A 26,077-nucleotide genomic window follows, 5' to 3' on the forward strand; every position below is an offset into this window, starting at 1 on the left:
AAAAAGGATGAAGTGTATTTCCTTAGGCATCGTGTTTTGTTAGCAGTGCATAATTAAGACTTGGTGATAAATCCCATCCATCTTTTTTTCCTTAGAAGAACATGAGACTGTTTAGATAGACTACCACACAATGCTGCATCTCCTCCCAGGAGGTTAAGGTAAGCTGTGTGTGTCTGGGTGTGCCTTGGCTTTTTAGAAACGAAAGCAGTTGAGATGCAGTCAGTGTAAGGATGGAAAACTGCCTGACAACTTCAGGTTATTAACCACAGCTCTTCCTTTGACACTACATAACAAGACGAAAGGCTAAGTCAATTTCAAGCATAAGCAAGGGAAGGAGAGGGAGAAGGGAGAAAGAGGTTCAGTTTGCTTCAGTATTTTGACTTAAGGTTTTTGGTACCACTTACAAAGTAGGACTTTGAACTCAAATAAGTTTGCATTCTGATTTTCTATCATTTCTTCTTTTTGCCCCTCCTCACTGCAGAGGCCTGGCCTTGATTCAGTATTGTGTGAATTGGAATCTTGTCCTGGATACAGACATCTGTTACTTTTTCCTAAGATTGTCAGAATAAAGAGAAGAAAGAAGAGAATATATAGGAGCACTGTTTGTTTTCTTTAGTATGTACTTATGTATTCTCCCACCATCATTTACTTGGAACCTAAAAAAGTCCTCCATCAAAAAAGCTAAACTTGGTAGTGTCCTAAGTGATGTATACTCCCACAGACCATAAACGTGGATTATCTGCGCATAACTCAAAAAGATCATTTAACTGACACTGATTATTTTAGTTCATGTTTAATAGGAGCTGTACGTCTTGACCCTGAAGACTGCAATATATACCTGTGGTGAGATCAATCTGATGTGATGTTGATTTGATATTTTAATCAATCTGCTTAGCTTGAGATGCTGTTAAATTATTGCACTCACTTTTTCCACTCTGTCTCTTCCCACTCACATCCCTTTGGTGGCTGTGCTGGGCCAAAGCTGCAGCTGCTTAATGGCAGAGCTGATGGGCCACAACCACGTGAGGGAATCCTTGTACAGCTGCTGAGAGGCTTCCAGTCTGGCAGCACGTTCTGTGACAAGCCAGAGCAGTTCTAGCAGACTGCAGGAAGTGCTGCTCTCTGCAGGGTGATACTTGGAAGTTAGCAGGGCATGCATTTGATGGACAGACAACTTTTGGGGCTGGAGTTAATGCAGATGCAGAGACACTAAATAAGAAATATGCTTTTAATAAGCAATGGTGTTAGTTTTGCTGAATGCTCTGGAACAAGAATAACATCACACTGTTAAAAGAATGAGACCAGTGTACCAGAAGGTGTTGTTAGAGGGCACAGTACAGAGGAAAGATTAGAACTCAACAGGCAATGGAAAACAGGAACAAGTTTCAGACAATAAACACCTGCACCACACTCACATAATCAATGTGTTTTCTTAGTCTTGCCCACCTTAAAAAGCTGAATATTCTTATCTGCCAAGTCCTCCAACAGGTAAGATTTCCTGTTCGAGACGTGATGGAGCCAAGTGCATGCTCTGGCTGCCTTCACTTGATTTGTAATAAAGGTATTCATAAGTGCTGGGAGAATGATGATTCGGTGCCGCAGCTCAGCTTCCTGGTGTTTCAGCCTCGTCCTCCTGGCAGCCTTTGCAGAGCTGCTCTATTGCTGTCCATGTAGCACCCCAGCAGTTGGCATTTGCAAAGATGCCATGTAGAAAATAAGCTTCTTCAAGTCACGTTTTACACCATACACACTTTTCAGGTAGACTAAAGAATGTCCCTGGGTTATGAGCTGGATCAGTCACACAGGTATGTTTATGGGCTGCTTAACATCTATCCTGTGCTGTTAGGAAGAGAGCAAGTGGGAAAGTGGGCAAAAGCCATTGCTGAGCAGACTAATTACTACCTATGCAAGACAGCCAGAAGCACTGGGAAAGGGCTGAGCTTGGAAAACAAAACCAACAATACCAACAAAAATCCCACCACCACCTCTCAGCTGCTAAAACACAGACAGTTTACAGAGCCAGTCGAGTTTCTGTGCCTAATTAAAAAGGGTTTGCAACCAGTAATCCTGAGCGGAAGAAAGCCAGCTGAACCTTTAAGTAACTGGGTGTGGGCACTCTCCCTCTCCCCTCAAGTAGCAGACTTGTTCCTAGATAAAGTACCTTGTTCAGATGCCACACGAGGTCTGGCCAAATGATGAGGCTTCTTCCTGTCCTTGCATTGCTTCAGTGCTTTTGGAGCATGGGACCCTCTGCGTATTTTTACACAACAAAGTGCACTATTTGTAGTCTAAAAGTCACTCCAGTCTTTTACTAACCTGTTCAGGCTAAGGGTGCACAGCTGGTACTCAGGATTCCAATTCAAGAAGGCAGTATCAGCTTCTGACTTTATTTTTTCCCCCCTGTAGTCTTTACATATTACTTTCTAGAGAGAATGGCAGTTTTGAAGTGAAATCAACATACTTCCCTTTTGTAATCCAGATATTTACAAGGCTTTTTAAATAAATTCTTTCCTTTAAACAAGGTGATAGCAAACTATGACTTAACCCAGCTGACTGGCACCCAAAATGAATCCTTGCTTAGCTTATCTAGCACAGTTTTAAGCTGATTACATGCACTCTGGAGATCTTCTTTCACCAGCGTAGTGTCAATTAAATGGCCATAGTGCTCTTCGATGAATGCTGCTGAATTAATAATTTCCTGCTGTTCTTCATCCTGCTGACCAACGCAAGAAGATGATTTGATGTTTTCAGTACGCATCTGTAATTACTCACTAGCATTTTTATGGATACCAGCACAATAAATCATGACTTTGCAAGAAATGAAACAACAGCTGTTCACGTTAGGAAAGGGGAGGAAAAATCTGACAACTGAGATGAAGGAGCAAGAGGTGTTAGGGAGGGGGTAGAAACATATTACAAGAGGGAGCTAAGGCGCTTATCTCACACTGCAAAATGGAGCTTAAGGTTAGAATACTTACAAGGGGTGTTGAGATTTCTTCTGATACAGGAGACTTTAGGACATTTTTTTTCTTTTCTGGAATGAGGGGCTTCACAAAGATAACATAAGGCTTAAATTCAGGAGTCCTCAAGTGCTTCACTGCCTGTGAACAGATGCATTTTGTCACGTCATATTATACGCATTGTGCTCCAGTGAGCTGCTCATGCTGGGTTCAGCAATTCCACTTGTGTCATACACAGGCCTTCATGCCATGTCTAACCACAGTAAGCTTTCATTCTTCAAGAAACAAAAATAACATCAGCATCCCATCAGGTATTACAAAAGCATGTGAGCTTCCTGGAGCATGGTCTAACTGCAGGGACACATCGCTCTGCACTGCAGCTCCAGGAACAAGGACATGAGAAAAGGACAAAAGGATTGATGTGACAGGCAAGTTGTTGTTTGCTTTTGCAACAAGCCAAGCACCGCTCAGCCAGCAGCCTGGCCACCTGTCAGAATGGTGTTGAAATATCACTGCTCTCTGCACAGCAAGCAGCCCAGAAGGTGAAAAATGTTTGTTACTCAGGCAGGCAGCATTACTAGAAATATTTGCTTTCCTTAAAATAAACTGCAGAACTTACTTCTGGAACCACATCCACCAAACAGACCTTCTTTTTGGCCATCACAGACCGGATTGCCTCAAGACTTGTGCCGTACAGGTTTTCTTTGTATTCTCCATGTTCCACAAATCTAAAAAGTAAATATAATATATTATATTTCTTAAATATAATCTACAAGGAATATTTAACTTCCGACAGCTGGTAGCTGTTTTCTAAAGTCACAACAGTCAAATATTGTGGAGGGAAGGAAGGTAGGGAAAAAAAGGCTTTCTTTTTCTCATTATTTTTTCCTTTGGTTGCTTAGTAACAGTTGTCTTCTTCCCATGACACTGCTAGTGAATCAGCAAAAAAATAGAGTAAGAAGCTGCATTAATTCCATTGACTGCTGTTCAAGTCTACTAAAACAGAGAAGTTGTTTCTCACATGAAATAGAACAAAGTTGGCAATGAAATGGACTTGGATCCTTCCATCCTATGGGAGGTTAGCCAAAATCTGCCCTTCTAGAAAACAAGCCTGACCTTACAGATAGTCCTTTATATCCATGGATTCAGCCTACAACTCGCTTTGAAGTGGAATTAGGAATTAAATTTCCCCATGTTACCCATCATATTAAATGGAGAATAAAGTAGGACCAACTAGATATCTGTTACTTCCACTAGGTCAGTTCAGATCAATCACACAGGCTTAAATTCTAACCTCTGGTATTCCTACCTCTCTTCTGCTGCTTCCAAATTGTCTCTTAGTGTAATTCTTATTCAGTATGGACTGTTCGTGTGAAGCAAAAGTTATTCCTGGAATACAGATCCCTCCTAAAACAGCTCCCTCACTTTTACCTGATTTTGGTATTCACATCATATGAAATTTACTTGGCAATATTTTCAAAATGTAATCAGTTCTGTCAGTATTTTAAAGTGAACTCACTTGTTTTGCTGCACATCTGTCTCAAATGATTGCTTAGAGACGAAGTTGTATTCTACTCCCTCTTTCTCATGACTTTTCTTTGACCTCGTTGTATCTAAAAGAGAGCGGAAGCAAAGCACAGCACACAGGTCAGCTTCTGCAACCAACCTTATCACCTCTGTTTGGTTTCAGACACGTTTTCAGGATCTCAAACAAGGCAGTCATATTAAAATTAGTATAAAATAGAAATGATGCTATAATGTAGTTTACAGCAAAACAATAAGATTGAGAATGAAGTTAGTTTGGGTATTGGATTCCTTTTCTTTGAACCTCAGAAAATAGAAAACAGATAAAATTCTGCTACGTTGCCTGTGAAGCTGAAGTATGAACGTGCCTGGCTGTCTGTGGAATTGGGTTCTTGATGGGTTATATGAAACCAGGCACCTTCCCTTAGAGTTCAAGACTGCTAGTATTATGCAGCATTTATTTATGCTTCTTCTCTTCTCAAACACAAAATCCCATTCCTTAAAGTAATGGAAACAAATACAAACTCTGATTTGATTTCTATCTGCATTTCCAGCTCCACAGTTATTCAGAGATGTTCACCTGCTGCTTGAAAGCTCCTGTTTGTTACAGCAGTTTATGTTCTCACTTTTATACAACACGTTGTGCACGTGCACTAAGACATACTATGATCTACTCAGACATTTACAATGAGAAAATAATTTCCCCTACCTATGAAATATGCAAATAGTCAACAGCTGAAACACAGACTGATCAATGCAATGAAACCCCATTCATCAATGCAGCTAGCACTGCACTATTCAGCAGAAATGATGGAACTAAGTGGCAACACACGCTGTCAGTAAGTTCTACTCACGTGGAACTGCAACACCATACTCCTGTGGGTTCTCTGACACAACCTTCTGCTTGAGCTCATTTAATCTGGCTCCCAAGCAACCTAATAAAAGAGAATGGTCCAACTACTTTTCGTGGGGAAGAAGTATTGTAAAGAGAATAAATTCTAGCTGTTCTATCCATTTGATCCACGAGTTCTTTCCTTTCATACAAACCCTCCCTTTCACCAACTGTTCTAGTAGCATAAATATGCGTGTTTGAATAAGAAGCAGACCCCAATGGAAAGTGGGTTAGATAAAACACAAAGACTTGCCACATTATTTATTAAATATTTGGCAAGGGTTTTTTTTTGTCATTTTAAAAGATGACAACAAAATAATAATTGGAAAAATTAAAAAAAAAAATAAAAAGCTTTTGGAGTGAAGGCAAAAAGAGGAACAGGAAGGTAATATTCTGGATCAATTCCATCTCTTACCAATCAAAACGATCAGCCTCTGCTGCTCCCCAGGCTGCTGCTGGTATTTTGTGACCTCCTCATATGTCAGGAGCTCTGCTGCATCTGCCTGGTCTGCCTGCTTTGCTTCATTAGGATTGTTCTCCTTCTCTTTACGACTTAACCTAAAGCTCCTGCGTAAGCCGGCTGTGGAGAAAAAAAGAGGCATTGAGCCACATCTCTATTTGCTTTCACTTTCAAGCTCGTTCAGTTAGAAGGTACTGTCTTTAAATAGGGACACTCCCTCTATTAATCTTTTTTTTCATAATCAAATTACTGCACATATGCTAATCTAATCCATGACAAGTCTATGCATCAGGTAGAAAACCAAGCACCACATCTACTCTAAGACTTTTTCAAGTCACCTTGAGCACTGGTTACGCAAACATCCAATTACGCCTTCAGACAGAGATAATGAGTTCACAAGTATGTGAAATTAACTCTATTATTAATAAAGAAAATTAGCACTGGTACATTAGTTTGGGGTTTTTTCTTGTGGGGAAGAAGTGGATTTTGGTTTCTCACCTATGTAATGTCCATTGAAATATCCCTCACAGTCACAGTCCTCTGCAAAGAAAGAAGTGGGGAGGACATGGGGAAGAGAAAAAAGGAAGACAATATCTTAGCGCATGCTGTATGCATCTGGATGTTTGGTGAGGAAAGGGGTATTTGGAAAACATCATTACTTAACTCAATCCAAATTACATTAATTAAAGCAGTAAATCAAGAGGAAACAGCTGTATGAATAAGCTCAAAATCTACTATTCATTTTGCTTGAGGGCTTACCAAACATTTTAGGAAATGAATTGGCTGGTTACCTTCAGACAGAAAATGATTTAGGAGGGTACCTACCTTTATCAGAAGTCTGATCATCTGCAGTTAGCATGAAAGATAGAGTTGATAAGATTAAAAGGCTGACAAATGACTGCACGGAATTAGGGGGAATGGAAATGAAGGCTCCTCTGTGTCTTATTTGCTTATCAGGCTTTTATATCTCAAAAAACATGCAGTAATATACTCTTATCAAATGATCAAAGACTTCTTTGCTAGAATTTAGTAGTAAAAGATAATTAAGGAGGTTTTAATATAAAATTATTGTCTCGATAATGTCTGAATAAGTAACAACCCTCATTAAGTGCCTCCTAACATTGGATGTAACTAATACAGAAAACATTAAATTAAATGACTCATGCTGTATTATAATTCAGATGAGCATCTGCCCTCCACAGCACAAGAGTACTTCTCCATGAGATGCACCAAAGCATCACAGGACAGAAGTTTGCTTCTAGCAATGAAGGAAGACAACTTCCAGATTCCTGGTCTACATGAGCGTGGCATCATACACTCTCATGGCTCTCCCACACCTCGGTAACAGCTGGGTCACCCGATATAAACACTAAGAAATTCTCAAGTATCTAAAAAACCACCTAAGGCCTCATGTTCTTGAAAGCAGGAAGAGAAGGTCAGCCATGTTTTTAAGATAGCAGGCACTTGCAACACTGGATAAAGCTCAAACCAAACTCTTCCCATGTGGCAACTCATATCCATGTAGATCAACCAGTGACAGAAAACACGGGACATATACAGAAGTGCTATTATTGAAAACTCGTTAAAAACAAACCATGAGAAGTGAAAAATCAACTACAAAATCACTACAAGAACTGAACAGACTTACATAATGGCTTCTTCACAGTTCTGGGATTCGGCTGGGTTCCTATACTTCTTCTGTACATCAATCGTCTAAATAGAAAACAATCAGATTTTAGCCATTACAGCTTAAAATCATAAAGAATTTATAGTATAAGTTATACACATGTCATTTAAAACAAAGAATGAAACAGCATTTTTCCTTGAAAAAAGAAAATAAAGTGTTCCTGATTCAACATCTGCAATCCAGAGAAGATACATCCAGCAACATGGAGTAAGAATCACACATGACCAGTAGCCAAAATCAGTTCCCTTCTTAAACCTACAGCTGTTCTGCAAAGTAAAGGCATTGGGAGCATTTTGTTGTTGTTGTTGTTTTCTAAGACACATTTATCCTACTATGAAAACAGAGAAACCTTCCAGCCCTGATGATATCTGGGTCTAAGCTGAAGACTCCCTTAGGAACCAGAAGAAACATCAGTTACACCTCTTCCTTTCACAACTATTTAATGCATAAACTAAAAACTGTTAGGAATAAATCAGTATTTCCTCATACTATGGAAATACAAGCCTGTGAAATACTCTGTCTCTATATGCCAAGAGGTTCAAGGACAGATATTCCACGTTTAATCTCAGGCCCACTTCTTTAGAACCAGCTGGAAACTGCCCTAAGAAAGCTGGCAAGTTCATTATATAACTGGGGAATATGAAACCTTCTAGCACTGTCCTCCAAGCATGGCATGATTCTGCCCTTTATTTCCTGCAAAGAAAAAAAGCAGCACAGAAATGTGTGATACCATATTGGTTAGTTAATAAAAACAATAGAACTGTGTAGTCTTCATTGACAAACCTTTCTTGGAACTGCTTTGAGGGGATCAAGCCTGCTCTGAGGTTGGTGTCTCCAACACGCTTTGCTTGCCACCATGTAGGATCATCTTGGCTTACAACTTCCAGGATGTGTCGTCTCTTAAAGGGCAGACCAGCCTCCTGGCAGGGAATGGCTCTGTCTTCTTTGGGATTATAGCAGAAAAGGGCCCTCATAAACACCTTCAAAAGAAAGTAATGCATCCTTTCTTCTTGTCCTTTTTGTAATTACAGTGTACCTTTAGAAAACACTTTTCTGACTAACACCTTTAACTAGAAAAATATGCTTTTCCTCTTTCTTATGCTTTGTGGTACTCAAAAATACTGACTCCTAGTATGCTGCATTTGTATTTTGACTGACACCTGTGCAGAAAACTAAACTAACTTCCAAGCATCTACTCAGTCTATGCTTCTATGATTTAGTCATTACGTATTATCACTGTGCAATGTGATACTCAACAGAGTCCCAGGTAAGCACAGCCTACATAAATACAAAATGCAACAAACAGGAAAAATAGAATGGGAGAGAAAAGCCTATAAAGAAGGATTTATGGCAAAGTAGCCTTATGGTAAAAGCTGTACTTATTTCTTTAATTGATGTCTGATACTTAACTTTGGATTCATATCCTGCCGCTACTGCATGTATCAGAGAGGAAACATTTCTAGAGGTAATTTGAGGGGTTTCAAGGAAGAATTCATCTGCAAAGAGCAGGGAAGTAGGGAGGTAGAGAAGGAATCCTGGAGGGGAACACTGACACAGTTAAGTCACTGCTGATCAAGGAGGCCAAAGGCAAAGGCCTAACGCGGCCAAATGACGAATGCAGTTCTGTTGGAGGGCAGATCTGTTTTGACTCAAGGGAGTGGCAAAATGCCCAGTGATAATGGGCAGATAACAGCTGTCACAGCAAGAGGAGACTGGCAGGAACACCAGGTTTAATTACGCAAACCAAAAGCAGCAGCTAGATTACGAATGAACATGTTCCAAGATGAAGACAACAGAATTCACCTAAGTACTTACACTGAACAATATGGCACAATCTTTTATGTCAAGAAGGTGCTCTATTGTCTCTTCAGTTATATTACGGGTGTAATTCTGTGATGATTCTTACTGAACCAACAGGAAGCTTGGATAAATGCAAGAATGAAAACTGGGCTTTGGTGCTCTACCAAGCTGCATACCTTGCTGTCTTTTAGACGATCTTCTTCTTTGATGGCTGGAATTATTTTTAATGTTATCGATCCCTGAGACTGTGCCTGAGAAAAAGGAAAATGGTTTTTTACTTTGAAATCACTGTAAGGACAATGCAGACTATCCAAGTCCCAGTTTAGGAGCTAGTCTTCCTCTCAGAACTTTAATAGGCAAAGCTAATCCACTATTTAACTGTCATGCTGTTCCACGAATCTTCCACAGCACTGTAATCCCCGTGGAAACACCAACAGTAATTCCTCAGCTAGAATATATTAAGGCTTTGCACTAAAATTCTTTTCTTTCCTTTTAGCAACCACATTCATTTCTGGATTGCAGCTCATGAAGTATTAAACATTTCCATGGCTTTTAGTTTGACACCATTTTAAGTTTTTGGAGCCTGAATATTTTAAGGTGCTTGTCTGAGAAACAGTTGTTTGCCCAGACTGCAGCTCTTTTTTCTTACTCGTTAGGGTGCAAATATAAACATTCACGAGTAAACACACCCGCTCTAAATATCTTTGCTAAAAAAATGTCATTTGTTAGTTACAGTAAATTAAGGAGTGATTTTAGGCGCTTGAAAATTCAGAATAGGTTCATCTGATCTATTTTTAGACACATTCCTTTGTATGAGATTACTGTGTCCTAGAGGAGCCTGATACTCCGTATAGATAGAAATGGAAAGCAGGAAGATCAGGGTGAACAATCATTTGTAGATCTGCTTCAGAAATAAAACACGGAAAGAAAACTATCACGTTGCAGGCATTTCAAATAGGACAGACAAACACCACCCCAAGGTCCCCATGTGGGAGTTCAGAAAGACTTAAAGATTTGTGGGTTAGAGCAGCTTGGAGCAAGAACTGCTAAAGCCTTGAGAAATCTGGTAGTAGAGCACAGGCTGACAGCACCAATGGGCACACAACTAACTTTCTTCAGCTTCCTGACATAACCACATCATCAATAAACTGCTCTTCTATTAAGAATACACTTTTAATTTGCTTGTCATCAACAAAGCATGAAAGGGATGTTCTTGACAAAGCAACACATAACTTTATATTTGTATCTTACTTGGTACCGATTCAGTTCCATGGAAGTTTCTGAAGTCAAAAGGAGAGGACTAAATAATCCACGTTGAGAAGAAAAACTCTTATTGTAAAGACAAGCAGGGATTCCATCTTTTAGCTCTACACACACATCTCAAACTCTAGGTTAAATTTCATCATCTATCGTAATTACTAGATCACCCAATAGAAAAGATCTTGAAACAGAAATCAGTGCAGACCAAAATCTGACTTATTTCTTCGGGTCGTTTGTGAAGCACAGCAATACCATTGACTTCTCTCAGTTCATCTCCTACGTGGACAAGACCTGAAAAGAGAAGTAAGTTGAAGCCTATAGAATGGAGAGCAGCTCTCCTCTGACACCTGACCCAGGTTAATGACACAGAAGAATCTGAGTAAAGCAAACAGCAAACAACTCACAATGCACTGAAAACACTAAACATACCCAGAGTTAAGATTCAAAGTTAAAGCATCCTCTTTCCTTTCCTCTGATGCTTACACCTACTCCTCCCATCTCTGCTGGCATTTTTCCTAGTGGTTCTTTTAAACGAAAATGTATCTAATTAAAATAATAGATTCCTGATGAAATACGGAAATGCTAAGCACAGCTCTACTCATTTCATTACATTTATCAGATTATGCCAACATGAAAAATGCTAACAGTCAAGAAAAAAGCTGTAATTAACTAATATTTTTCCATCACAGTAATTCATTAAATTTTGGGATTGTATTACCTGTGTATTAAAAAGTACACGAGGCTTGCATTCTATAAATCACATGTAAGGCCAATTCAGCTTATTGCATAAACTCTGAACGAGCACCTTCTAGAAAACAAAGTCAAACACCACATGAATTAACCCTGTAGGATCTGGAAGTGTGCTGCATGACAGCCTATGGAGGGAAGCCTCTTCTGCCACCAGGCACTTGGAATTTAGCTGCCAAGTGAGCCTACCAAGCAGGCTCCCCTTCCTCTTACAGGAAGAAAGGCAATTCCAATAGTGGAATCCCATTCTGAGGCATGCTGGGATGATTCATTCCCCAGCAATGCTAGTTTCCCTTCACTGACTGCACAGAGTACACATTCCAGTTCAGACTTGGCATCTAACCATTTCCTATTATGAATTAAGTGAGCTCTATCTTTTTCATAAAACAGTTGACACGTATTCGAAACACCCATGCCCAAAGAGCTGGTTTTGCTCATGAAATTTACCACTTCGATCAGCTGCACCACCTCTCATGATCCTTGCTACAATCACAGCCCCTGTATGCTCATCTCTTCTGATGGTAGCTCCCTGAAATAAAACATAGCCCCCCCCCCAAAAAAGAGAAATCATCATAAGACGTTTGCTTAGGATATAATATCAGTGAAATAAACGACATCTTCTAGACTGGAATTCATTTAGAATTCATACAGATTTTGTCTCTCACATTAACAGTTTTCCCTGCTACTGAACTTTAGCTGGTGGCCACATCAGATGGTTGCAGGAAAGCCTTGTGCTCCATCTCTTTCTCATCACTCTGCTCAATGTTTACACCACACTGTCATTATGGTGGTGATATGGACTCAAGCACACAAAACAATACCTTGCAAAGCGCTTTCTCTACGTGTCTTCAGAATCTTTATACAACAGAGCCAGCCCTTTTATGCATAAAGGGTGAGAAAAGCCAAGGAATTACAGAGTTTTATGGGTTCTTTAAAATTCCAAGCTCTGCTGGCAATGGAAAACTTTAATCAGGAATTCAGCCCCTGCTCTCCTCAACTATCTGCTGTCACACACAGTTCCAAAAAGCACTTCAGCAGACGCCTTCCCCACTGTAATTATTTGTCCTTAGGAAACCATTTCTTTCTATTTGTATCTTGTCAATACGCTGTTTATAAACAGCCACTAAACACACTTTTAACATACATCACTGACACTCATGTAAATGAAGGTATTCGGTCATTGTATGCTAGCTATGATACGAATTACTGTGTATAATGAGTATAATTACTTTCACACATACAGTATCCTCAGAAGTAACATTCCCTGCAAGTTACAAACACGTCTGTATGGTGTTTCATTCAAAACCATGAATCTGTATTTACCAAAGTTCTTTTGGGCAATTTTACTCCAAAGCACTCTTGCTTTCTGTAGAATCCTTGGTGATGCCCCTCAGACACTCCTCCTCTGTATTTTCAATGGCCCCCCTTCCAACACAGAATGTTATGGCTAGATTTGCATTATCTGATACGTACCAAGGGCTCTTTATTTTTCACTAGCCGAACAATTTTCACTGATTCTTCATCAAAATCATCATCAAAGTTATCTGGCAGAGGTGGGAGGACTGGGTCAAAGTTCTTCTGTGCTACAGTGTCATGTACTACAAGCATTGCCTGTGTAAACCAAGTAAGAAACAGTAACACAATGAAGTAACAGCACGGCTTCCAATTCTCACCTTTCAGACATTACAGCAAACATAAAAACAGACAAAGAAACAAAGAAAAAACAACCCCAAAAGCTAATTTTGGGAAAATGCTACATAGAAGCCCTGAAGCAGGAACAAGTGGTTTCTTGCCGGTCTTTTAGATACAATAATTGAAGAAGTCAGTACTTAGTGCTAAAGGCTTTTGCTTTCTCTTCGGACTGTCCTATGTAACTTTTCCTGCACAAAATGCTGTTGGAGTTATGCAAAGAAACTTGAGCAAGTTCTCTGGTGTGTTTTGATGGTGTTTTGTGTTTTTTTTTTACCCTGAGATGTGGTGTTGACAGCAGCTGAAGCAGCTCTTTTTCTTCATTATTCACTGGTGCAGTTTGCAATTCTTCTATTACCTTCAAAACAAAAACAAGCAACTTCAAAACCAAAGGTGTCCATAGTTCTTTACTATCCATACAAAACCCATAAGCAGTGCATGAAGCAAAACTCTAGTGTTTGCTCTGCAATAAAGCACATTAGCACTATTTGCAACCAGGTGCCATTATTTGTGTGCATCATGCAACAAAAGTTTCCTTATTACCCTGGACACCCAAACACATTCTGTGATCAGCAGCGCAACCTGGATTTGTTATGGACTTATGTCCTTAAGATGGAACTCCTAAGTGGAATACACTCATGTCTCTTGCTGCTTCTCCCATGGGAAGACCATTTAATATCATTGCTCTGCTCCACTTGTGTCTGCCTTCACTGGTCACATCACATACTATTTTTAAGGTTTTATTTCCTTGACCAACTATGAATAAAATTTGCCAATAGATTTCCAAGAGAACTTAGGAAGAAGAGAAATACATACCCATAGAGCACAATGGTGTTGATTTGTTGCAAGAGTGGACTTAAAGAGAAAAGGGATAAAAAAAGGAGATAAGAGTTTTTAACTCACATCTTCAACCAATCCTGCTGCGCTATGCAGAACAGGAGTCGGACTCTGTCTTTCATAATGACGGAGCTTTTCATGTATCTGAAAAAGACACAAAACTTCTTAAAATAAATAAAAACATTCCACATAACCTTTATGCTTAATTTTACTGAGATAAGTATCAGGAAAACAAAAGGAAAACATAGATTGATAAACTTTTACCTTCATCAGGTAGCTGAGACTCTTTTCACTGAAGACATCCTTAAGGAACCCCATTTCCTCTTTGTGATTTGAATCAGGTCGTAGCTGAGATGTCAAAAGGGCTAAAGTTTCATGTAAACCTACATTTTAATTCAAGAAAGAACAAAAGATTTTGTAGAAAGCACATCTTGCAAGCTCCTCTACTACAGGCTTAATGTCAACTACCTTTACTTGGGTACCACCTTCATTGTTATTAAGTCTGCTCGGAGGTGGGTGCTTGTTGTCCAGTCGTTTTTAATGCTTCCCTCTTAATTGGTAAATACATCTTGAGATACAACACACATCACATTATGGCCAAAGCTACCAAAGCAATGCACTTTTTAAAGCCACCATTTTTGATGTTTTCCCCCTTCACATATTCCCTTTGCTTCTACAATGGCCAACCCCTCTGACATACCTGAAGTTATCACAGCTCCAAAGCAGACATGGAAGATGACTGAACCGCTGCCTTTGTGGCACAGCCATCAGCTCTGCTTCCCAAAGTATTCTGCTTGCAAATATTATCCTGTTCTTTCTACCTCCAGCCACCTTTTAACTCTTAATAACTCCGTTCAGTTCCATTTTTCACCCTTCTCTGCCCTTGTATATTCCTTCAGGTAACTGCTAAGAAATCTACTTGAACCATCTTCATCCTATTTTATTTAACTGCAGCATGAATTTCCTGCATGAAATAACACACACACATAAACACACACCGGGGTTTCAGTCGCTGCTCTGTTGAAAGCATGCAGATTTGTTACCTGAGTCTTCTGAAAGCACTGGCATGGCTTTGTTTGTAATCTCAGACACAAATGTTCAGCTTCAATCAACACAACTGCTTCTTTCTTCTGGACTGTGAGTCAGAGGCAGCCCTGAAATCAGCAAAGATAAAAACCTAAGCTCAAGCATGTGAGAAAAAGGGACATTAAGTAAAAACAGTTATTTACTACTACACGTTTTTCTTACGTGTTTGGTTTAACCTGAGTCAGGCACAACCCTGCAGGTATTCTTCTATGCATGCAATAACACACAATAATGTAAGATACTGTGTTATATAATAACCATAACATCTTGTACAGAGCTGATGGCAAAAAGAACAGATGCTTCCCTGTTCTATTCTCAAGAGAGCCACAGCTTTAAAAGGCCTAAAGAGCCATTGAAAAATGAATAGAGAAAACATGCTATGGAATGGATGGCTGAAAGCACTGATCAGCACCACATGCACAAGAACAGAGTGTGCAGGATGATGCCATCGTTGAGATGTTCTGGCATCCTAATGCAGGCTGTGCTACAATTAGATGCAACTCATTAAAGCTTAGCAGGAGTCAACCTTGGGCATGAGTAATAAGGATGCTACAATAATTACAGCTGACTCCTTTGGACAAAATAATTCCATTGGACGCTTTTATTGCTGATATTTCTCTGGAGGGCAAATGACTCCAGAAAATTTTCATTTCAAAGTGCAAAACTGAATCATAGAATGGCCTGGATTGAAAAGGACCACAATGCTCATCCAGTTCCAACTCCGTACTATGTGCAGGGTCACCAACCAGCAGCCCAGGCTGCCCAGAGCCACATCCAGCCTGGCCTTGAATGCCTGCAGGGATGGGGCATCCATAACCTCCTTGGGCAACCTGTTCCAGTGCATCACCACCCTCTGTGTGAAAAGCTTCCTCCTAATATCCAACCTAAACCTCCCCTCTCTGAGTTTAAACACGTTCTATTCTCTATCCTTCACTTCATGCCAGAATAAACATGCACCCAATCCATTCATTGGCTCATTTAGTAATCCGTTTCACTTGACGCGTACTGAACATGTTCTCTGGTTATCAATAAAGGCAACTTTAATTGCCTGCTCTGTCTTTGTGAGAATACACGCCTCCCCCAGCCAAACTTATTGAGCACCAAAACCAAAGCAAACAAACTTATCTTCCATACTCTTAAGTCAAAAAGCATCCTGCCCAGAAGCCTGGAAAACTGTTTTAACATCTCTAAAACCCAACAGAGAACTCTGGGCCACCAGATTGCTTGTTATAATGGAAGTTTCTCCCAAGGGGTGATCCCATGCTCTGTAAAACCCCACCAGGCTGTGCTGCTGGGCTGAACGCTCAGAGGAAGGATATGCATCCCATGCCCTATAATTAATAACTGGTGTTCTCCTCAAGGCACTAAATTCGACTCCAGGCACTTGGCACGTTGCAAGGGAGGCTCAAAAATACCCAAGTGCCGCTTTAAACTCGCGGTGTGCATCTTCTCAAGTGTCCTTTTTGCCTACAATCCCTCACCCCGTGCCGTAACTCCTTTTGCAGAGCAGGACGAGGCCTGACGCCCATCCACAGCGACGGCACATCTACCTACCTGTGGGAAGGAACCTGCTGCGGTTCACCCTACAGCAGGCTTCTCTAACCTATAGGGCTGAGTAGGGGGGGGCAGCTCATGCCAGAACGCAGACATCAGCCCAGAGAGGACCGCAGCTACAACACAGCCCAGCTCCAACCCCGCATCCCCACACCGGGCTCTGCAGCCGTCTCTTGGCCGCTCTGAGCATTGCCCCGCACCTCAAAGCCCAGCCCCGTTCGCCCGCAAAATGGCGGCTCTGCGGTCCCTCAGCATCAAACGCATCGGTAACCGTTACCTGCGATGCGGGAGCAAAGCCCCGCGTTGCGCTGCACTGCGCTGCCCGTCCCGGCGGAGCAGCTCCCGGTATCCGCCTCCTGCAGCCCGCTGCCGGCCGCGCTCATGCGCTGCGAGAGCCGCTTGATGCACCGCCCTCCTCCCCTCCCCCGAGCTGTCGGTGGAAAAGGGCCTCATGATAAGGGATGGGGGGTTGAATATCCACACAGAAGGAGACCCCACCGCCTCCCTGGGCAGCCCCTATGGTGCTATTTACTGTAAATAAGTTTTTTCTCATGTTTATATGGAACCTTCTGCGTTCCGGCTTGCACCCCTTGTCCTGTCATTGGATGGCACTGAGAAGAGCCCGGCTCCATCCACCTGACACACATCCTTTACATATTTATATACATTAATGAGGCTACCCTTAATTCTCCTCCAAGCTAAAGAGCCCCAGCTCCTTCATAAGGGAGATGCTCCTCTCCATCATCTCTGTGGCTCTGCACCGGGCTCTCCCAAGCAGTTCCCTGTCCTTGAACCAAGGGACCCAAAACTGGATGCAATATGTCTCAGCAGGGCAGAAGGGAAGGAGAAGTTCTCTCTCCCTACTAAACCACAGCCCTGCTAATACACCCCAGGATGAGAAAGAGGAGCAATGATATCCCCAATGTCTGAAGAATCATCAGGGCTGTCGTGTTTTGTTCTTGTGTATTGCTATGGGAAGGATCAGCTTGAGAGGTTTGGTGTATTTCTGTTGTCCTTTAAGGAGATGGAAGAGCGAGAGAACAAGAAAAGAAATGCAGATGCTGCTCCTCAAGACTGGGTTAAGATGCAACAAACAGGCTTCTATTGTTTGCAAACATCTTAAAAGATCCTTCTGCAGCACATGGTGCAAATACTGACGTTAAACTCTGCACACACCGATGGCTTATTCAGTTCCTGAGCTAGAACTGAAGCAACACACATTTAATAGTGATTCCAGGCTGTTTACTAAAAAGGCCACTATTTTGTAAGGAGAATGATGTGCCAAAAATTAGGTGTTGGAATGAGTGATTTGAATCACGGTGCTGCTCTTATGTAACCGAGAATTAAAACGTTGATTATTTTTTGAGGGGAAAAAAACCAAACACCTACATTTTAAATATTAATATGTCGGGCAATAAAAATCACTAGCCTGGCCCCAATTAGAGCTTCTAACACAATAACTGCTAATTTCGGATCTTTTCTGACCATTAAAAAACATGAGAACTGCATTAAAATCACTTAAGCTCTTAGGGAGCTTTTCCGAACAGCATCTCTGCTAATTGGGCCATAAACACAAATGCACAACTGGTAGATGTAATTACTATCTAATTCTGATAGATAAGACCTCGTTTGCCTTTGGAATCTTTGTTTTCTTTTGAACTCGGGCTAAGCATTAGCGTGTTCGCATCCCTTTAAATGCTGACCTATTTCAGGAATTCCCTTTAAAATCCCGGCGCTGCCGACAGCAACGGCCTCTCGGCGGATGCCTGGCTGCCGCTCCCGTCATTATTCTCACTCCGCTACCCGGCTGTTACAGCTAAAGACGAGGTCGGGATATAGCACAGCACCGGCTGCGTGGACCGAAGCAGGGCTGCCAGACGCTGGGAGGGGGGGGGGGAAACCTCACTGCCATCCAGATCCCCCGGGACTCAGCGAGCTCCGCTCCGCCCCGCTGCCGCCCACCGGCCCGGCTCTCCCGTCGGCTGCGGGCAGCGCTGGCGGCGGCTCCAGCTCAACGGGAATCCCTGCATCCCACATCCCAGCGAGGGCATGGCTGCGGTGCGGAGGAAGTTTGGTGATGAGTACCAGGCTGTGGGCCCGGCCGCTGCTGGTGGCCGCAGAGAGAGGCAGCGTTTTGTGGACAAGAACGGGCGTTGCAACGTGCAACACGGGAACCTGGGTGGTGAGAGCAGCCGTTACCTCTCCGACCTCTTCACCACGCTGGTGGATCTCAAGTGGCGTTGGAACCTGCTCATCTTCTTGCTGACCTACACGGTCGCCTGGCTGGTCATGGCTTCGATGTGGTGGGGCATCGCCTACTTGCGAGGTGACCTGCACCGGGCTCACGATGACACCTACAGTCCGTGCGTGGCCAACGTGTACAACTTTCCCTCCGCCTTCCTTTTCTTCATAGAGACTGAGGCCACTATTGGCTATGGGCACCGCTACATTACCGAGCGCTGCCCTGAGGGCATCGTGCTCTTCCTCTTCCAGTCATTGCTGGGCTCCATCGTCGATGCGTTCCTCATCGGCTGCATGTTCATCAAGATGTCACAGCCCAAGAAGAGAGCTGAGACCCTCATGTTCAGCCGTGCTGCAGTTGTCTCGCAGCGGGATGGCAAGCTCTGCCTCATGTTCCGGGTTGGCAACCTCCGCAACAGCCACATGGTTTCTGCCCAGATCCGTTGCAAGCTGATCAAGGTGAGGCCCCAGAGTGACAGCAGGAAGGATGAGGCAGCAGGTTGTGGTGGGCGATGCTGGGAAAGGATGGGTCAAGAGAAACCACTTGTCCCAAGAGCAACCAAGCTGCCCTGATCCCCTTTTCTTGTCCCTCAGGGGGGCTTTCACTTGTAGTTCCTTACCCCTTGGGTCCCGCCTGTGGCCTTCCAGCATTGCAGAGGGTCTGTGCATGAGCTTGAGTGGAAAAACCCTTTGATTTTCACCACTATCTATTTATTAAGCACCAACAAGGGTCAGTGTAATTCAGAATGCAAAAAAAAGAACCGGAACTCAAACTCAGCGAATAGAAAAACAAACAGATAGAGGAGGCAGAACCGTTTGGCAGCCATGGGAGTCCTCAGACACAGTGGGCAAGAATAGAATGGGAGGAAAATACTGTGTGGTTGAGTGGCATGTTGAGAGGAAGCAACAGAACAGCTCGGAGCAGCTGTGTCTTGTCACAGGGGCATGCCTGATGGGCTGCATCAGCAGCTGAATCCTGCTGATTATGTTAATTTCAGAATATGAATGTCATAAATGTTTCATGTTCTCTATGGTAATCCTCTTTTTGGAGCAACTGCTTGGTCATTTTAATAATCTGCAGAAACAAGCCTGATACAGTAGCTGATAAGAGAACGGTAAATGAGAAGGGTAAATGAGAAGGGCTGCTTTTCCTCTGCTTTGTGCTGAACGCTTGACTTAGCTGCTAATTTTTCTTGTCAAAGAATTCCTTTTAAAATGGAGCTCTGCTAGGATTCAAAAAGCGGTTGGATTCGTACATGGAAATGAACTGCTGAGAATTACGATGGAGCAATTTCTGTAGGAATCAGAAAGCCAGATGATCCATTATTTTTGCTGATTTCTAGCACCGAAAATGATCAGAAATCCTCCTCTGGGGTATTTATTTCTGGCCATCATCCAAGATGGAATGCAAGCCAAAGCAGAACAGGAGCAGTGTCACAGCTGTGATTTTACACTGATGGCAATGCACTGCAAACTTCTTTTGAAATGGCACACCAAACACACAGCCTGGTGCACGGTCTGCTAATAATTCTATTGCTGCACAATGCTGGTTTATAGAGAAAACAGAAGGGCATTTGATAAGGACTGATACATACAATAGTTGTTTCACAGATCAAGCAGTGAATCCCTGAGTAATACCTGAGCTCTTACCATGCCCATGATTTGTCTTCAAGCTTCTTGGTGACCTTTTGCAAATCAAAGCTATTGCCACAAGAATGTTTACAAGCAAACGTTCTCTATCTGCACCCTCAGTCCTCACAGCAAGGAGTGTCTTCTAGCCCTTAGTAGCCCTCAGTCTTCTTCTAAATCCTCACCAGTTAGTTGAGGTGCCCTTTGAACTGGACATGCTGTCCCAGCAGAGGCAGCAGCTGTTCCAGTAGCAGATGAATTTACATCAGCTGCTTTGCAGCAGCTTCCTTTGTGCGTCCTGTAAGCCTACAGTGAATGTGATGTAACTCGCAAACCATTTCTCTGTAGCAAGTCCTGCCTGTTTTGTGCTTTGTGCTTTTGGCTCTGCTTCCTGCAGTGCTGCTGACAGCTGATCTTACTACACTTCTGCATTGGATTAGATAGCAAGACGTTTACTTGTGTCACAGTGAAACAATGTGAAGGAGTATGTCTTGCCATTGAGATAGAAGCCATATTTAGTCCTAAGCTTAATGTTTCAGTGGGACCAATGGAGGACTTAGCTTTGGGTTTTTTCGTAGCTGTGAGGCAAATGACCTTTGCAACTCATGCAGACCTTTGGTGCAACTCATGCAGACCTTTGGTGCAACTCATGCAGACCTTTGGTGCAACTCATGCAGACCTTTGGTGCAACTCATGTAGACCTTTGGATTTCCCATCTCTTTCCACATTATAAATCAAAGTTGGGGCACTGCTAACCATTTGTGCCCTGGTTCAAGCGTGTATTAATCTGTGACAGTTATCTGGCTATGTGGGAGGTCAAAATAAAGAATCTCAGGTGTCCCTTTCAAACATACTGCTGGCAGTTTACAGTCCTGTACCACATTCTGTGCTCCTCTGCATACGGTTGTGTGCAACAAAGGCTGATAGCTGGAAGTCTGAACGTGTCAGAGCTATGAAACTCTTTGTTTAGGATCATTTATTTTTACTTAACAAATAAGCTGCTTTTCAAAATTCTCTATGCTCTGCATAAATCAGTCCCTTGTGCAGGTGCTAAATACCTCAAGCACAACCTTTTGCTTTCTCCCAGATCTGTTACCTCTAATCATCCTCACCGGATTTGTTTACTTCAATCAAATCAACTCAATAGACTTTTCCCCAGAGAAAAATTGTTTGTAGATGAAAACAGCTCATTCAGGCAGTGATTTGTGCAAATACGCACATCTTTGGTAACAGCATTCGATAAAACTGTGGGGAGATTTGAGGCTCATGTGGTTCATACAGTTCGTGTTGAACCTTGTTGCCTTGGAGCAAAGATCATATGCTGCCAGCTGAGTTGTGCACCTGCTGAACAGTAGCCAAGCAACAAAAACAGCAGTGTTGTCTGCAGCTTGGTTCTGCAGGTTCCTTCAAAGGCAGACAAGGGATATTTTTGCAGTAGTTTGATTACACCTTTGCATGTCACAATCGTTAAGTAGTGGGGAGTTGATCCCTTTTATTTCCTAGCACTCTATTTTACCTTTCAAAGCACTAATAATACTTGAGAACATTTTTTTTTACAAGCAATCAGCTGGTATTTCCCTTGTCCTTCACAGCGGTGCAGAAATCATCTCTTACCTAATGGAGAACTTTGGCTATTTAGATAGGAAGAAATATATATATATTTCTAAACCGAAAGGCAATTTTTAATGGACCAATGAAATGATGCAAATACAAGTGGAGAACTTAGTTGAATATGGACCATAAGAAATACCATGTGGTACGTAGTAATTGGGAAGGGATGCATCATTAGCATTATCATCAGTAACACTGATTTGGACAATTCTGTGCAAATGTGACTCACCAGATGTGCTTTGCAATTACTATGATGCTTACCTTAAAGTCTTTTGAGCATGTACACTGCAGTTTCTGCAGAACAAAACATAAAAATAATGCAATGTGAATCCAAACAATTAAAACATGCCTACCTTGTTGATTCTGTTCACACCAATGGGAACTTTTGCTGCAAGACGTCCACAAGAAGTATGCCCTAAGGAGTAAAGTGGGGTACCTGATGTTATTGTCAGTGATTTGTAAAATATATATATATAATGTCATAATAAAGTTTGTAGATGACGATGAGATCTGGTGGCATGATGTCAACACCAGTATCAACTTCGTATACATAGCACTGCTTATATCTCTACGTGATGACCTAATACAGAGTCAATAATGTTATCAGAGAGGCAAGTTTAAACTTCATTGCATTGCTCCTTGTGTTTTGCTTCACACAGTGCTTAATGAACTGTATTTCTATCTCTAGTCCCGACAGACACCAGAGGGGGAGTTTCTGCCGCTAGACCAATGTGAGCTGGATGTTGGATTTGGAACAGGAGCTGACCAGCTGTTCTTAGTTTCTCCATTAACCATCTGTCATGAAATTAACTCAAAGAGCCCCTTTTTCTGTCTCTCACAAAGATCGCTAAGAAGCGAGCAATTTGAAATAGTTGTCATCCTTGAAGGAATTGTTGAGACTACAGGTAAGACACTGTAACATGGTAACCGTGTGCTCTAATTGTTTGTCTTTGTCTTCAGCCTTGGTAGTTGTTGATCCTTGCATGCTCTGTAACACCCCATCATAAGCTACCAACCTTTGTTGGCCTCTACCGTGCTAAAGGAGACCTCTCCCTACCATAGGGCTCTGCACTACTGATGCAATACATTTAAGAAGAGACACTCTGCCAGTTCCTAGCCAGCCTCTGCAGACACATAGAGGAGTACAGCATTCTCATGTGACTCCTGTCTTAAGAAGCACCACTGGTGTAACATGTTATGATGTCATCCTCTTGTCTCTGTCTCCACAGGAATGACATGTCAAGCTAGGACCTCATATACAGAAGATGAAGTTCTCTGGGGTCACAGGTTCCTCCCAGTGATGTCCCTTGAAGATGGCTTTTTCCGTGTTGATTATTCTCAATTTCATGCTACGTTTGAAGTCCCCACTCCTCCTTACAGCGTCAAAGAGCAAGAAGAAAATCTGTCTCTGTCATCCTCTTGGAATAGTCCTGTTGACAACAAAAGCAGAAAAGAAAAGGTTTGTTCACTGGACTGTATTGATATTGCAGAAGAAAAAAACAAACTCCCTTTTAAACTTCAGAAGATCAGCTCAAGAAAGGAAGACCTTCCAAAAAGAGTCCTCAGAATGAGTTCCAGTAACACAGGGAAGACTTGCAGTACTGGGGACCTCCTGAATATTCAAGAGATGAGTTCCATCTCCAATGGTGAAGACGGTGATGACAGGATACAGTTGAAAGCCTTAAAAATGAATGCTGAGGCCTAGACTCAGTCCAGAAGATGCCTAGAAGTGTGTGTGCTCTAAAGATGAAATTGGAAGATAATCTGCCTGCCAAACTGCAAAATAAACTCTGATCACCTCCCTTAAGAGCAGAAGCATATGAGTCATTGTTTATAAACAGTATCCAAGACTGCTGACCTGAAAGAGTTTTCTTGTAGTAATGAAATAATTTGGTTTTCCTACTTTCTGGAAGGATGATCCCTTTTGTGTACAGATCTAATTTACGTAGCCTAATAGAAATTTAAGACGCAGTAAGGTTAGACTGTTGTGCCAAAGAGGTCCCTGCCCTGATATCATTTAGCAGCATGCTCATTGCAAATTACCATTGTCTTCCATAATTGTAGATGCTTTATCATGAAGCATGGACCAAGTCCTTGGATGGGTCACACTCTGGAAAGAATTGAACATTCTCTCAAAGCACTTTTGCTAATAATGGCAGTTTACTTTCAGTTGTTGACTATCTGAGAAGATCATCCCTAGAAATGACCAAAAAGATGTCAGTGAAGATCTGCATCTCAAGTGTTGGCATTCCTCTTAAAAGTGTTACACAGAGTTTTCTATATGACTGGCTTGAATGAGAGGGAAAAACACTCTTCTGGTTTTAAGGCTGAAGAACTGAAACTGCTTGCCTTACTGAACGTCAGGATATAGTAAGAACTGGAATCCAACTTAATCCCAGCACAAGAAGGATGCTGAACAGCTGGAGTGGTTCCAGAGGAGAGCCATGAAGATGACCAAAGATCTGCAGCACGTCTCCTATGAAGAAAGGCTGAGGCAGCTGGGCTTGTTAAGTTTAGAGTAGGCTCCAGGAAGACCTCATTGTGGTATTCCCATACTTGAAAGCTTATAAATAGGAGAAGGACTGCCATTTTACACAGTCTGATAGTGATACGACAAGGAGAGATGGCTGTAAACTAAACGAGGGGAAATTTAGGATGGATGAGAGGAGGAAATTCTTTGCACAGAGGGGAATGAGGCTCTAGCACTGTTGCCCAGAGAAGCACGGGTGCCCCATCCCTGGAAGTCCCCAAAGCCAGACTGGATGGGGCTCTGGGCAGCCTGATTTGCTGGGGGGGGCAGCCAGCCCATGGCACGGGGTTGGAGCCTGATGATCCTTCAGGTCTCTTCCAAGCCAATCATTCTATGATTCTTAACCACCCTGTGGTTCTACCCTCCCAGCACAATCCTGTTCTACAGCCCTCCTCCTCTATATGTAAAAACAGCCATTTTTCTCCCAGCTTTTGGGGTGGCTCCATCCCACACAGAGGCCACTCAGCGCAGCAAAGCGCTCCATGAAGGAACGACCCCATCTGCCCTCCATGGGCAATGCAGGGCAAGACGAAGGGATTGAAGGGCTGGCTGCAGCCCTGTGCTGTGCTGGGTGAATGGAACCATCCCCACAGGGCCGGCTGGGCCTGGATAACTCACTATCACTTTGCTTTTGGTCTCCTAAGTTCGTTTTGAAGCTGCCAACTTGCATTTCGCACAGGTGAGGCTGTCTGTGGTTGTTTTTCTTCCCCTCCCCTCAAACCTTCACCATTAAATACGTGCTGAAATCGGTGTTTTTTACACATTTCAACGTACCACTCTGGGATTAGTCAGCTCACCCGCAATGACTCACCCCAGAACATCCAGAACCGACATACAATAAAATCACATTCAACTTCGGAGCCTCGAGCGTTATTGCGAGTCAGTGCGGAGTCTAAGAGACGTCGAAGGGTTCGCTTCTCCACACAGCTCCGCGCCAGCGCTGCCCTCTGCTGCCCGAACCAAGGCGAAGCAATGGCCGCCCCTCGGCCTCACAGACGGCGGCTCTGCGCATGCGCCAAACCACCGCTCGGCCCGCCTTATACCCGGCCTTGCTTCCGCTTCCGGCTCCCTGAGTGGTACGCATGCGCATTTCTGCGCACGAATAGTCCGCGCGCTAGAGAACGCATGCGCAATGAGCTGCGCGCGTGCGCCGAGGCTCCACGCATGCGCACTGCTCCTTGCTGAGGTGACCCGGAGCCGCAGCGCTGCGAGGAGCGGCCGGCAGGAGCGACGTCACCGCTACTGACTGGGCCACGTTTCAGCTTCACTGGGAGCCACAGTGGGACCAAATGTGTCGGAATGTGACAGCGAGAGCACGGCGAGCTGTAATCCTCCACTCAGGAGCTGGGATATGTAGTCTTCCGGAAGCGCTTCCGGTCAGCCATATTGGGCCGCGTTGCATGCTGGGATTTGTAGTATTTCAGCACTACGCTGCCTGGCGGCCATGATGGGCGGGGGGGGGGGGGGGGGGGCGGTAAGTCTCCTCCCTTCCTAACCCGTGACTAAGCCACTATAAACACCGCGATACTTACACCTGTGGGTTCACACAGGGCTCAATTCAGGCATTGAA

General features: G+C 42.9%; 2 protein-coding genes across 4 annotated transcripts; one reads left to right on the forward strand and one right to left on the reverse strand.

Moving 5' to 3' along the window:
* Positions 1-785: 785 nt before the first annotated feature.
* Positions 786-22,387, reverse strand: MPP3 (MAGUK p55 scaffold protein 3). 3 transcript variants are annotated; one of them, XM_072356768.1, is made up of 19 exons: positions 16,774-16,909; positions 14,900-15,010; positions 14,121-14,239; positions 13,923-14,000; positions 13,297-13,377; positions 12,804-12,941; positions 11,778-11,859; positions 10,789-10,874; positions 9,500-9,574; positions 8,307-8,503; positions 7,485-7,549; positions 6,662-6,682; positions 6,335-6,376; positions 5,792-5,956; positions 5,339-5,419; positions 4,480-4,573; positions 3,580-3,688; positions 2,979-3,101; positions 786-2,716 (listed from the first exon to the last, which is right to left on the reverse strand). In XM_072356768.1, the coding sequence occupies exons 2-19, from the start codon at positions 14,922-14,924 to the stop codon at positions 2,534-2,536; spliced, it is 1,764 nt and encodes a 587-aa protein (XP_072212869.1). In that variant the 5' UTR covers positions 14,925-15,010; positions 16,774-16,909; the 3' UTR covers positions 786-2,533. The 3 variants fall into 3 exon arrangements, with proteins under 3 accessions (XP_072212869.1, XP_072212871.1, XP_072212870.1); XM_072356770.1 differs by having other exon boundaries at positions 1,214-2,713; XM_072356769.1 differs by lacking the exon at positions 16,774-16,909 and adding an exon at positions 22,331-22,387 and having other exon boundaries at positions 1,215-2,716.
* LOC140262431 (G protein-activated inward rectifier potassium channel 1-like) lies at positions 18,231-25,366 on the forward strand. The gene is made up of 3 exons (XM_072356771.1): positions 18,231-19,196; positions 22,666-22,882; positions 23,207-25,366. Exons 1-3 carry the CDS (start codon positions 18,546-18,548, stop codon positions 23,680-23,682), a joined length of 1,344 nt encoding a protein of 447 aa, XP_072212872.1. The 5' UTR covers positions 18,231-18,545; the 3' UTR covers positions 23,683-25,366.
* The last annotated feature ends 711 nt before the right edge of the window (positions 25,367-26,077 follow it).

This window comes from Excalfactoria chinensis, chromosome 24, assembly GCF_039878825.1.
Source record: "Excalfactoria chinensis isolate bCotChi1 chromosome 24, bCotChi1.hap2, whole genome shotgun sequence".
In the NCBI taxonomy this organism is placed as follows: domain Eukaryota; kingdom Metazoa; phylum Chordata; class Aves; order Galliformes; family Phasianidae; genus Excalfactoria; species Excalfactoria chinensis.